At 39.2% G+C, this 14,028-nt stretch overlaps 1 protein-coding gene across 1 annotated transcript in view; it reads left to right on the top strand.

Moving 5' to 3' along the window:
* Window positions 1-14,028, top strand: part of LOC118408955 (S phase cyclin A-associated protein in the endoplasmic reticulum-like) — a 62,056-nt gene that overhangs the window by 40,121 nt on the left and 7,907 nt on the right. The window contains exons 27-28 of the mRNA XM_035809826.1: window positions 5,148-5,202; window positions 10,750-10,899. Of these exons, the coding sequence (XP_035665719.1) occupies window positions 5,148-5,202; window positions 10,750-10,899 (205 nt within the window). The remainder of the gene's footprint in view (window positions 1-5,147; window positions 5,203-10,749; window positions 10,900-14,028) is intronic.

Genomic DNA, 14,028 nt, shown 5'->3' on the forward strand with positions numbered 1-14,028 from the left:
AATATATACATCCATCACGCCATATGGGTCGAATTCTATAGACCCAGAGGTTTGGAGTTCAAATCCTACCAGCCTGACTGGCATGTGACTGGAAGGGGTTTTAGTCCTTAGGATGTCATATTAAGCCAAAGTTCTCATGTTTGAGGAGATGCACACCTCTAGCACATTTTAGATCACACCACACTTGTTGCCAAGAGTAGGGATCTACATGTCTTCAGTATGAACAGATATTTCTCACAGCTAGAGAGATGAGAGAAAGCAATCTAGATCTGAATGTACAAAGTATGCCAACTAAAGATAACCATGTATTTGTGTGACAAAATTTTAAGAGGTACCATGCATATTTCATATATTCCTGGATGCTTTTCAGCAAGACTTGCTGCTATATTTTTTTCTGATTATAAATCAAAAAATAACATAACTATTCTCACAGAACTGTAATAATCAAGTACTTGCACTTTTGCATGAGGCGTGGCTTCAGGTAGGACACTTATTGATTGTACATCTTGCCTGCTTCTCATACATGTAAGTTTATGAGACATTCAAGTTTGCCAGGAACACTTCTTTCCTTCAAGCAATCTTCAAGTTGCCAGTTGCTACGTTTCAGGATGTGATAAATCAGATTTAAGCGTTAAGATCTATTGGAATATTTTGAACCCTCCGGAGTTGTAATGTGGCAGTCACTGTGTATACACAGGTGGCCTCTATGAGTACTACTCCATACAAGGACTTGGCAAGCATAGGACATACTGTGTTGTGTACACTCCAAGTCTGTGACAATGTGAAGTTCAGTCTTGGTGAGATTGAACATCTACAGTCAGACCTGTCTGGAGGGACCACTGAAATTTTGAAGAAATAATCACATTAAGGCAGGTTAGGGGGCCACTATGTACAGGATATATTTGAGTCTATGGAAAAATGGCCCTTATGCAGAGGTGGGACCAGGACAGTCTCCAGAGCCGTACCTCTGTCCTTTCTTGTTTGGTCGTAAAAAAATTGCCCCGTCTGTGAAAACAAATCTGTACTTCAGAACCTGTGGATGAAATGGATGAAAATGTATTTTTGTAAGCTTAAAAGGACAGATTTCACAATGAGAATTCACAACATAGGCTCCCAAACAATGAGTGGAGTAGGGAAAAAAAATTTAAGCAGGAACCACACTGGGCACCAGTACAGGTTTGGTTGTTGTACCTGTCAGTTTGCATTTTTAGTAGACACGTAGGTAGGACCTGTGTTTTGTCTTATGCCTAAGCAGACAAAGTTGGTCATGAGTAGAGTGGCAGGTGCTGTTGTCCAATATGCTGTGATCAGACTAAACTCGGTAAAGAGCCGCCGGTATAAAAGCTACTTAAGTGCCGGCAGAGCCAGCAATCTTCCTCGCTGAACCACCTGCTGGCTGTCGCCACTTGCATCTTCTGTAATTTATGTTTAATGTTTTGCAAATCACCACATCATCCCCCAGGAAATATAGCCTACCTTATATGGCACTGACATTTCTCCTTGAGTAAGCAGAGATTTGCCGTAATCCTTCTTGTGTAAGCTGAGAAATGCATGCCACCTGGTATGGGCTCATTTGTGGGCAATGTTTCACTGTCAGCTACCATCATGATTAGTTCCTGTATTAAACCACTGCCAGCCTGCGGTTCATGAGTATTCTCATGTCATTCATCATTTCAGCATGGATCGGAACGACAGTTCCAGTCAGAACTCTCTCTCTCTCGTTCTCTCTCGCACAACTGAAGTTAAGCTGTTACATATGCTGCCTTTCCAGGCCGTTCGGGACATTCTAGATGTCTTCACTATTTTAGAAGCCAAACATCAGGCTAAGTGGACGTGGCAGGTAGTAATATACCCCTTTGATTGGTAATTACTACAGGGAGGAGCATGTAGTTTGAAGGTAATTTTCCAGAGTTCCCCGTTGGTGCCCAAAATTGCTAGTTCCATTTGGGCTTGACCCGATGACCCACCGCCTGTGATCCCTTCCGCAGTAAAATTGCAGGTGTATTAACATGTCCATTATGGTGTTTGGGGGAGCTCGGTAGCACGTGGGTTACAGATGTACCCCGGGATGAGACCGGACAGGTGTGACTGGACAGGTGTGTCCAGAATATCAATGGACCTGTCCGCCACTGAGGTGCACTGGTATCTGTAGCGAGTCAATGTTGTCTATCATAAAGATATTTCAAATAAAGTAACTAATACTGCTCAAGTTTTACCGCTTTGATACCCACCACTGTTAGAATGATGGATATTCCATTGATAGTAGCAATCCCTATTCTGTATTCTGGTATTGTCAGCCTATTTTGGTGGTTTCATTCTCTGAATAAGTCATCCAAGATGGCACACTGTACAATGTACGATGTATCTAGCCAGTCAGAGATTTCTTTTTGGCACTGCACACACACACAGAACATCACAAGTTTCTATTGGGCCAGGCTTTCCTTACAAGTCAGCTAGAAATAAGGTTAAGGTCAATCTCCAAACACATGATTATTTGGTTTGTTTAAGGCATGTGTTCGCAGCATTTTGTACACCAGAGGGAGGGCACAAGCTAACAATGCTGATCTCTACAGAGATATAGAGAATGTGAAAAAGTTGAAAACAAGACAGGTCCTCTATCTGGGATGGAGACTAGCACCTTTTGTCAAATTACAGAAATCTCTTTGTCTGCATATATTTATCTCTTCTATCTGTAAATATCAAAGAAAATTTCCACCCATTGTCCCGTATTTGTTAATGTATACATGTACTTGCATGTGTAGTCATTCTAAAAATAGAAATAAATTGATCTGATGATTATTATGTAAACAAGTGACTATCTTGTAAACATCAGTTCTCATATCGTTGCATCAGTAATTTTTTTTTAGAAAAATATTATATTGATTTACCTTGTAGATGAGTAGGGCCAGCTTACAGGTCAAAAGTCAAAGATAGTGCCAATATGCCAATATTTATGGATCACTTGATAGGGCAGAATTTGTATATTAAAGAGCCATATCTCTAGTGTTGAATTACAGCATGGTCACTGTTAGAATATGTGTCTTTTTAGGCCAAAATTATCACCCCAGAACTGAGCTGTTTGCCCTCTTTCTAAGAACCTGTTGAGACTGTTACTGTAGGGGCATATTACAGCACAGGTTTAAAGAATGTCTGAAGTTTGATATGCAAAAGTTTGTTTGTGCCTTTGTTTAAACTCAAAAAGTTGGGAGCCACCTATCGTTCTATATAATATACCCTACCCCTACTGGTTGCCTACAAAACTGGTGTATTACATGTGCAACTTCACCAACATAGATGCTCACAGAAAATGATTAAATGCAATCAAATACATCTCCAGTTTGAATTGTAAATAATGAGAAATAAAGAGTTCAGTGACATCTGAAGTGGTATGATTTGTGTAATCAATTATCACAGTAGTCACGTCATATATTCCATCACATTGTTGACCTGTATCTGAAAAAAAATTGACAAGACCTGAACATGCACAGGGGCATCTTGGGTCACTTTCTTGTTTCTTCATAAGAGCGGGGCAGAGGGGAGCTGTATCATAAAAAGTGATTCAGGGGAAAAAAACAAATTTCCTGGTAGGGCATTTGGCACTACATGTAGGACACCACCCCCACCCACCCCTTCAACAAGTTAAACAAAGGTGAAATTCTGCAAGGATTAGTCTTGATCTGTTAAGATTAGACGCAGTGGCTAAAATAATCAGCACTAAATTCCGATAGACCGCTAATGAGAGAAGGCAACACCAATTGTTATGAAGTTAGTAAAGATGTACACAAGATGCAACCCGTTTTGTAGTAGTGCAGTAGGGGCAAGCATGATACTATCAGTACATGTCATTGATTTATGTCGTTACATTGTTTCCTGTAACATACTTAGTGTAAACATGTTGGTTTTCGTGCCATAGGAATGCTGTCAATTAGTAGATGCAGTCTGAGGTCTCACTTTGTTGTCATGTGCAAGCAGTTTGGAGAGTTTGAAATAGTGTCAGTCTTTGTTACTGTGTAATGTTACTTTTTGCTGTGTTTTTAAGTCTGCAAATTTTAAGGTGAGCTTTCACCACAATCATCAGCCGGCAAACTTATGGTTTCTTCTGTAGTGTTATCATCTGCCACTGCTTCAACCAGGAGCTAAAGGATACTTCAAACTCTTTATTTTTCCATACTACAAAATCTAAGTGCTGCAAACATCAATGAATTTACAGTATCTTGATGCTACATTGTTGTCTGTCTGTCTTCTCTCACCTGGAAAGAGGACACCTTTGCCTAAGATGAATCTTAATCTCCAGGGGTGGTCCCAGACTTATCTCAGGCCTAATCTGGTACCTGCCAGCTTATCCTGTTGTCCCTCCTACCCTATCAGATGAGTCACAGGAGTCCTAGATTATGTTCTGGCTCATTTAACGGACAAGTCACCCAGTCCTGGTGATTCTCCCTCCCTTTGTCTCTGTGTAATTGCTCAGGGCTCAAAATGTATGTACCTGCCGGCAAAGAGCAGAAGAAATTTTGTGATTGCAGGTACAACCAAAACAACTTGTAATTTTGCAGGCAAAATATTTGGGATTGATCACGAAAGCCTTCATTGGTCTTGTTCATCATTTTCCTCATAGGTGTGCAAGAACACTGATAATGAAAACACCACTCGATTAATCATAAATTCCAGTTTGCACCTCCAATTTATACATTTTGTAAACAGACACTTCAGATTTTTATAATGTATTTTTTTGAGGATTAGGCAAAAAGCAGTGTTTATAAGTAGCCCTTTCCTCAATATAATTATAAAACAATAACTTTGAGTAAAAGCACAATTCAATATATATAACATTAATATACAACATGAATAAAAGTGAATAAAAACAAGACCAGTTGGTGTACAATCAATGTATGTATTTGTGTGTGTATACACTACATGTATACGAAACCATAGCTTACAGTGGCTTGAGTATTTGCTGAAAGTTTTTCCGGATTGCAGTAGGAAGAATTACAGACAACTTCCAAAACTCCAGGTAGGTACATAGAACATGTAATTGTAAGGGAAAAAGTAGTATTTCAAGCCCTTTTTTTTATACAGCAAAGTACACTTGGAGAGGCCGGGACAATGGCAACTCAGTATCTTGATTGTATCTGACACATACCCCGCAGCGAGATGTACCTCCTCATGCGGTATGACAACTTCATGAGTTCTGACTGGTGTGGGGTATGACCTTTGCTAGATAAGTGAGAACAGATATATCAGCACTATAGGGCCATATTCACATGTTGTAAATTGTTTGAAGTTCGAGGGGGCTTCATCTAAAGGAGTTTGCAGTTGAAACAATAGAGAAGTAAGAAAGAGCACATGTTTGCAGTGTAATGACTGTGAACAGAAAAACAACGCAAATACTTTCTCCTGTATTACACATTTAGACGTAATCACATTAAATTTCAACATGATGACATAGTATGATATGAGCTTCCTAAATTTGTGTCACTATACAAAGTCATGACTAGTAAAATAGAGTATTGAGGTTCTATTGTTTCAGAAACCCAACAATAATGAACATAGAATCTTCCAGTAGATTTAACACATTGTTCTGTGTTCACTGTCTGCTAATGTGCATTGTGATTTACTATTTTGTCACACGCAATTAGCCTCTGTACATGAATTAAAGATGAAAGATGATGGTTTTTCAGATGTTTTGTCATCTGTAAGGGAAAGGCTTGATGTATGTGCCACATGAGATAGAATCCAAAAGTTACTTAATCAAATATAGCATCAGGCTCTGTTTTTGCTAGTAGATCCATGGACTGTTATCAGCTGCAGGTACTATCTAGCCACAGATACTTCAGTGTAGTGGCGCTCTTCAAGGGAAGTAGCAAAAGTGGACACTATCAACGGGTGGTCACCAAACTCAGGAGGATGGTCCTATGGTCAGTCTTCAGGACCACCAAAAAGTGGCCACAATGGTCAAATGGTCCTTGTGCATTGGTTTGTTAGAATATTATGTTTTCACATAAAAAGACCTGTTAACGCTAGTTCGCCTTTGTCCGTTGGGTAACCTATATCCGTTGCTTTTAAAAACAATGTATTTTGGGATATCACGTTGTCGGACGTCTGTTTAAAATTTCAATATTTTCAGTACATTGCAGTTTTAAACTACCAACCGTCGAATTGATGTGCTTAAATACGCTGTTTTGCCAAACAACGGATAACGGGGGCCGCCCTAAGACGGTTCCCGTCGTAAGACGGAACGGATTTTTTGCTGATCTTATTATCCATAAGTACACCGTGTTTGTTGCCACTGACTATGCTGATTACAAAGGTAAATAAATCAAGTCCATGCACACAGCTTTAATTCGCATTCCAAGTACAGTGAAACCTGGGCAAAAATGGAGTCGTCCACTGACCCCAATTGACCTTGTTTATCTGCTGAGGCGGCGCCATCTTGGAAAATTTACGCAAATACAATTCCGATATTTTTGGCCCGCGGAATACGAAAATTAGACCAGCGTACATGGATTTCAAGAGCCTATTACATCAGATACATGAACGGACGGTCTACTTGTAAAATCTGTCCATATATTCTTTCAGTCTGCACAGAAATGACGATGTAGAGAAGGGTAGAGTGCAAAGACTGAGACGAGAAAAACGCCAACAACACGTTGGTGGAAAAACTTCGCATAAAATCACATAATTTTGTAAAATGTTTATTTATTCAATGTTTCCTTCGTAAATCGGCCAAGTTGAGCCTACATTTTGCTGATGTAGTGCAGAAATTGAAAAAAAGTGAACCCCGCGTGGGTTTTAGCGCGGCGTAACGCGGCCGGCCAGTCGCGCCGGTGACCGCTATCGGCAGTGTTGGCATAGCGGCCGGACTGAAAATCGTCTGGCCGCGACCGCATTCGACAGGTGACCGCTATAGACTATTTCTTAATGCTTACGTCAATGGGAAAAATCCAAGGGACCGGCAAAAAGTGACCGCAATGGCCAGGTGGCCCCTATACTCAGGTGACCCCTAAGGCAGGTTTCACTGTATACTAGTACTTTAACATATTTACTTCATGTTTAAAAAAAAACAGAATTCTAACAGTAATGTTGACAGTGCTGAATCACTGCGGTCACCGGCCTTTGCGTATTGGCGGCTCGTGTCGCTAACTATACGAACTCTTTCAAGCAGTCACACAACTGCCATGATACACATAAATAAAGCTCCATAAAACACTATGAATATGGGTCTTCAAATGTCTGTTGAGTAGAAAAGCAACCAAAAGGAAGCGACATAAACATTGCCACCATTGTACTCCCAAGGGAGTGTGGCCGTGAAGGTGACAGACTAGAGAACGCTCCAAAGATTTGTTTGACTGTAACAAATGATACGTGCTGTCTATGAAAATAAGACTTGATAGAGAGATGTAGATGATATTTTCATATAATCAGACCGAGTTTTGTTGATGTTAGCGGTGTCTTTTTTTGGTAATGGTTTTTTTAGTCGGGCATTCACAATCAGTGCATTCAGCCCATTGCCCGTAAAAACATGAGCTGGATTGTTCTAGGTACAGCCTTCCTCATGTGAGACAAGAAGTACATACAGTCAAGATTTTACTGTCAAAAGAAAGCTAAAATATCATATTATTAATTTTTTTCTGTGTACTTAAATTTACCACTTACTTCTGAAGAGAGCAAAATGTAAAAAAAGCGTACCGAGTTAGGCACACTGTCCAGCGTAGCACAAAATTGGAAGGTTACATACACGAAATTGTCTCACAGTGTTTGCCGCTTGTAACATGCAGCGCGAAAGGTTCATGAACCACATGAATGCATTTCTTATTCAAGTATGTTGTTCAAATCTATGTGAACAAAATTCAGTCATCAAAATTTGACCACTCTCAGGCAACTAGTGATGGAGCGCCATGAGTTTGAGCGCAAGAAAAAGCGTACCGTGTTGGGGCACCTCCCGTTATAGGTTACCCCGCGGATAAAGGTGAACTAGCGTTATATGTAATTGGAGCAGTCTCCCAGATTTATCAATAGAAATGAAAGATACATATTGACCCATGGAGCCCAGTTTCTTCCCAGTACTGGTACCTTTTTAGGTAGAAAATGTTTAATGATATGCCAATAATCGTGTTTGGTGTATCATGACATTATCTTTTGCACACTTTTTTACCATTTTCACCAAATGTATAAATGTATAAACTATGAACACAGTGCCCTGAGTCATACATGTACGTTATAGACATCTGAGATGTTACATGCCGGTAATATATTGTGGTTGCTAAACCCATAACCTTTTCACCGATGGTTTACACATTTGGCTTAATATTTATCGTCATTTAAGCAGCAGGGAGAAGGTTGAAGACTTTGACTTGGTTTAAAGCCAAATTTGAAATTTTTTTTCGCTGTATCTCTTTACAATGTGAAGTTCTTTCTTCAAGCACTGTCTAAGCATTGATGAATTGTTATGATACGATAGTAACTTGTTTGGGGATATTTCCCTTGGGCAAAGAGCCTTTTGTTTTTTGATTCTCTGCTGACCATTCTTCCCACGTCATTGCTGTCACCTCCCCATTGTCCACGCTCACACCTATATGAATAATTAAGTATCTTATCACAACTTTGGTTTACGGGCGATTACGGTTTGTAATCTGGTGCCACGGTGTCTGTATCCGCAACACGTAAAAAATTGGTCAATGGGACGGCTAAATGAAAGATGATTTGTTCTTTTGGAGCCCACGTGTGTAACCTTGCATTTTTTGTGTCTGCAAGGAACTTTGGGAAAGCTGAAAATACATGGAACGATGCTACAGGTGCAAGGATGACGTCTTTGATAAAGGCTGGCTTGTTCTAAGAACTTCATGTACCCTAACATGTGTACCAGTGTAACAAAAGAATCAGTTTCTAGAGAGAGTCTTCCTTGATGACAATAGCCTTTGATGCAGTAGTAGCTACAAGTTGTCCAACATACATTGTACATGTATATAATGTGGTTGATCTTAAGTTATAGGCTCATCTTTTCTACTTGTGAAATTTAGGTACTACAGTTATCCTGTGTAACAATGGGGTTCAAGAACCGCCAACTGACCATGCCAAATGCCTGTCAGGCTTTTGGCCAAATTGGTTGCGTGCTGGGTTTGTAAGCTGGCGGCCCAGATTCCGCGCGGGCTAGAGTTCTGGGAGTCAGGATACCTGAAAGAAGTTTGAACTTCAGCTGATAGTCACCACCTAATAACATTTCGGAACATGTAGCTTTAACATGTAGAGGTTATTTGCCTTCACTTGCCTTTTATCACAAATATTGTTGAAGTATTATCATTTGGTTTTAGATTTAATACAGTAAAATTCAAAAAGAATGTTACTATAATCATAACCATCATTGTTTCTGCATATCAGTAACAACTAGTAAAGTAAGTGAAGTGCGATTGTTCTCCATTATCTTATCTATTGTGCTTCCTCCTCAGCCTATAGATCTGTAAGGTCTCAATTTACTGTCCTGAGTTATTTCAAGTACAAAATGGTATTGTGTGTTACTTTGTTATTGTTAACGCAATATCATCATTAAGTTCAGAGCTCAAAACAGACAGCCCAGTCATCAGACAGACAGAGTGTGTGCATATTCATTCTGAAAAACACACACTCCCACACTTCAGCTCAACAAGGCTGGAGACATTAGCATGTGAAAATTCCCGTTTTACAGCTCCGTTGAGTGGCAAGAGGAAAGTTGATTAAAGGCACCACCTGCCAGTTATGTTTATTTTTCACAGATAAATAATTGATGAGGTGTATGATTACTTCTCATTGTGGGGGTAACCACCAGTCATCGGTCATTCAGCTCAGCAGGTGTAATAAAAAAGGAAACTAGAAGAATAGGGACATCATTATACATGTATGATCACCCAGGCAAGGCTGCAGTGTGACTACCCTTTTGTTTGCATGGTATAAATCCTAAAAGAAAGGAGTCGGGGACCTCAGGTGTTCTATATTTGCAATCTGTAACATAAGAAGGTTAGGATATGGTGTGTTTGCACATGTCCCCAGTTTTAGGAGAGATACACACTGTCTTTCCTGTGTTTGTTTTCCTTAATGCTTTTCTTTTTATTTTCCTTAATCCGTTTGACCTTTAGCAGGTTAATGCTCTAAGGCTTTCACCTGTTGTTTGGTCCCAGTGTACACAATGCATAAATCTGTACATGTACACAATGTATAGTGATGAGACATACTGTTGATCACATGTGTGTTCGTCAGTTGAAACAGTATTCAACCTGTATTGTCAAATTAAAGAGGATGCAGACTTCATATCTACAGTATCTATTTTTTATTTTTACTTTGTTGTTACATAATTATGGATAAGAATGCCTCTGATTAATTCATCTAGGAAATTTGACTGAATCCTGTGCTATATGTACATTTGTGTTTGAAAGTGAAAGTGATTAAAGGAGTGGACTGGAGCTGTCAGGAAATGTAGAATAGGGATGGACAGCGGGCTACCAGATTCCCTATGGCCTTTAGTTGTGGGCCTTTTTGCACAGTGTCACTTTTTTTTCCAAAGTCTATTCACAAAAATTATAGCTTATTGAAAAATTCTGCTTTCAGTCAAGTCAGATTAAAATAGAACTGCTGTGCCAAAGGTATAAATGCCAGACTTAGTCAATTCCAAAAGGGGTACAGAATGATTATCATTAAACAAACCATGTAAGGTATAGTGTAAAATTTTGGTACATTTCCAGTGGAGCAATGACTCTCTCTCTCTCTCTACTGTTCCTACAGACTGCACTTGGAGAGGAGGGTATCTCACTGGAGTTCCGCCACATTGCCAGCTACCTGCTGTGGTACTGCACACATTGGACCAATCAGGACCTTCTTCACGAGGTCATCCTTATTGTCGGATACTTCACTGCCCTCAACAGTGACAATCAGGTGAGACTCACTTTCTTACCATGTCTTTCTACAAACATGACTGTTGTGTATTCTAGATAGTATTTATGGCATGGCCATCTTCATTATTGACGATGATAGCCTTTATTGTACATTTCTGCCCTATCAAGCTTAGTACAGGCATACAGATACAAAAGTCATAATGAAGTACAGCATGGTGACATTGAGATGACTTCTAACACTAATCTAAAACATGAATTTTAAAACTACTCTAATACATTTGTTTATTTCTTCTCGACTCTTATTGATTTTGAAAATGTAGCTTGAGATGCATAAGGAATAATGAATTTTCAAACACTAGACTAACGCATAAGAAAAATAAATTTTTAAACACCAGACAAATGTTTCAAGTGAGGGAACTTTCCTATAATTTGACTAATAAGAATTTTGCAAACCCTAGTCCAGCATCAAGTTTACATTAAATTTTTATTTTGTATTTTACAATTTGCAGTAAAGATTTGTTTTTCATTTTAAAAACATAGGAAAAAAAGAAAATATTTTTTTACTTTTCGTCAGATAGATAAATAGAAGAGGAAGATAAATATGAAACAGAAAGATAAATAAGTGCAGCAAGGTTTCTCTTCTAGCTCACAAAAACTGTACCATTTTGCAACATCCTCGAATTCATGAATATGTCAAAATATCATCATATGATTCACAGTGGGGTCAAATCTGGAAGCTTAGGAAAAATTGTGCCTAAAGCTCCAGTCAATATACATATGCATCTGAACGACACTGTCCTAATACAAGTCCACAGGAAAAATCGAAAGCAATAAGTCACTTTAGTTGCCCTTACACCTTTGCATCATCCATCTCATGGATGGTAACCTTGTTTCTGCCCCTCCTCACAGCCCCCAATGTACATGTGTGCAGGTTTTATTAGAAAGGGTCGAGACAAGGACACAGGCCTCATGTATTGCATGTCCCTGCTTGGCTTGATGGTTCCAGACAAACACCCTGCAATCCTCGGCACATTATTCACTCTCCCTTCCATGTGCAGCAGTCTCATCCTGTGGATATGTGCCAGACAAAACATTCTTCATCTGGTAATTCCCTTGACTTATGTGCATAAAGTGCATAATGTATCACACAATAACTTTGGTTAATAACCAAGGACACTTCTGTGCAATGTCCTTATAGATAATGAAGCTAAAATAAAACAATTGCAGAACAAAGAAGATGTAATGTAATGTAACCCTCTGGTTTTCTCAAGAAAAAGGAAAGTTACAACCCAGACCCCTCTTTTTTGTACATTTTGCTACAACCTTTCCTTAAATGTTGCTTGCAAAATGTTCCACATAGCAATACTTGTGTTCTTCCATAAAATGTTTATCATGACAGTACATTTGGCCCCAAATAATATCATTACTGTTGATACCAGCTATGCTAGGGTCAACATCACTGCCTACCGTCCACCATTCAGCTTACTTTTTAGATTCACATTACATTTTGTCCCCCTCATTTTTCCTTCTGGATATCAATATGTATGTAATATCAGTATATCAGCTATTCTTACTGATAAAATTTCTTTGTTGTATTATACAGTTTTAATGCACTGTAATGTCCTCACATCAATTCAGCACCTCGCTATCCACTTTTGGACACTTTCTATTTTTGTTGAAATAAACCATTGATTATCTTAAGACCATGCCAAGCCTGACACCTACAGTAAGTGATACCTGACCTACAGAATGTAGATCATACCTGAAACCTGATACAATCTCCCTGGAACAGCAGATTCAATTTGCATTTATTGGAAGATAATAGAATTGAAAATCACTGTGCTACTTTGCCTATAGGATTTTACGACTTCGGGGAAAAGGCCAGACTGATTCGGTCACTTTGATAACAGATTTTCACTGTCACTTGCAGGCATTGCTTTCTGAAAGTCATATTCCTTTTTTGGAGATGAGTATATGGTTTGATTGATGACAGTTGTACCATGAGACATTACTGTCCTGAGGTGTTTTATTGACAAGCTGTCACATGGTAAGAATTGAGTCTATATTGAATGCAGTATGTTCAAAGGGAATACAAGTCTCTGCCTGGGTGCAGTCTGCCTGGCAGTGTGTTTTGTCATTCCATACCAGGTATTCCTGAGTTTTTGGGCCATTTTGATGTACAGACAAACCTGCCCAAGAAAACCATTCGGCTGATGAAATCTACTCTATGTCAGTATATGGCCAGGTGGTCACTCCAGACAGGTTTCTTAATGCTGGTATCAATGGGAAAATCAAAGGGACTATCAAAAAGTGGTCACATTGGCCAGTGGGTCCTATGTAGTGTTGATCACTTGGTTTGACACAAATAACTCATGTTATGTTCATAATTTATCTGGAATTGAATGTTATGCAAAGTTGGTTGGTTAGAAAACTTTCCCTTGCTCTGCTAATTTACAAAAAACATCTTTATCCCTCTCAGAGTCATGGCCATGGGTTGATTATGCTGATCAATTTAAGACTGTGTGATCGTCGGCCCTTGACCAGTGCTACACTCTGGTCAGTGCAAAGCTCCCTTGGCAACAGCTGATCAACTGCTGAGAAGCCAAAAATAAAATGTAATGTATGACATGACAGATCGCTGAATAGATTTTCAAGAAAAGGAACATATTGCATCATATTCCAATTATGAAAAGAAGGGTTATACAAAACCAATTTTGGTTGCTTTATGGTAACTCAGTGATTGCTGTCTCGTGGAAAGGGGGCTTTAACAATCAGAACAGGTGCATTGAATCAGCTACAACAGACCTTTTGTCTACAACAGTATTTTTCGCATTGTTGTGACCTTTCTACAATGCTAGGTTACATGTGACCCTTCTATATTCTACATCAGGTTGTAAAATGTATTATTTTCAATAGAATACTGTTTGCAATAGCTCACTCACAATGTCTGAAGACATGAGAGTTTCTGTTAGTTGATGGAGAAAGAGGTAGAGAAGTTTTCTTTTGAAGTACTTTTTTCTGTATAAATTGGCATGATCGTTTCCATTATTTGACAAGTAAAATTTCTAAGCTCTGCAACTGAGGTACGGCGCTTTGTGTACCAAACAATTTTGGCCCTATGGCAGGCTTCCTGCCCAGTCTCGAGGGCCTCTAATCAGCTGTCATGTTA

Source organism: Branchiostoma floridae, chromosome 2, assembly GCF_000003815.2.
Source record: "Branchiostoma floridae strain S238N-H82 chromosome 2, Bfl_VNyyK, whole genome shotgun sequence".
Taxonomy (NCBI): domain Eukaryota; kingdom Metazoa; phylum Chordata; class Leptocardii; order Amphioxiformes; family Branchiostomatidae; genus Branchiostoma; species Branchiostoma floridae.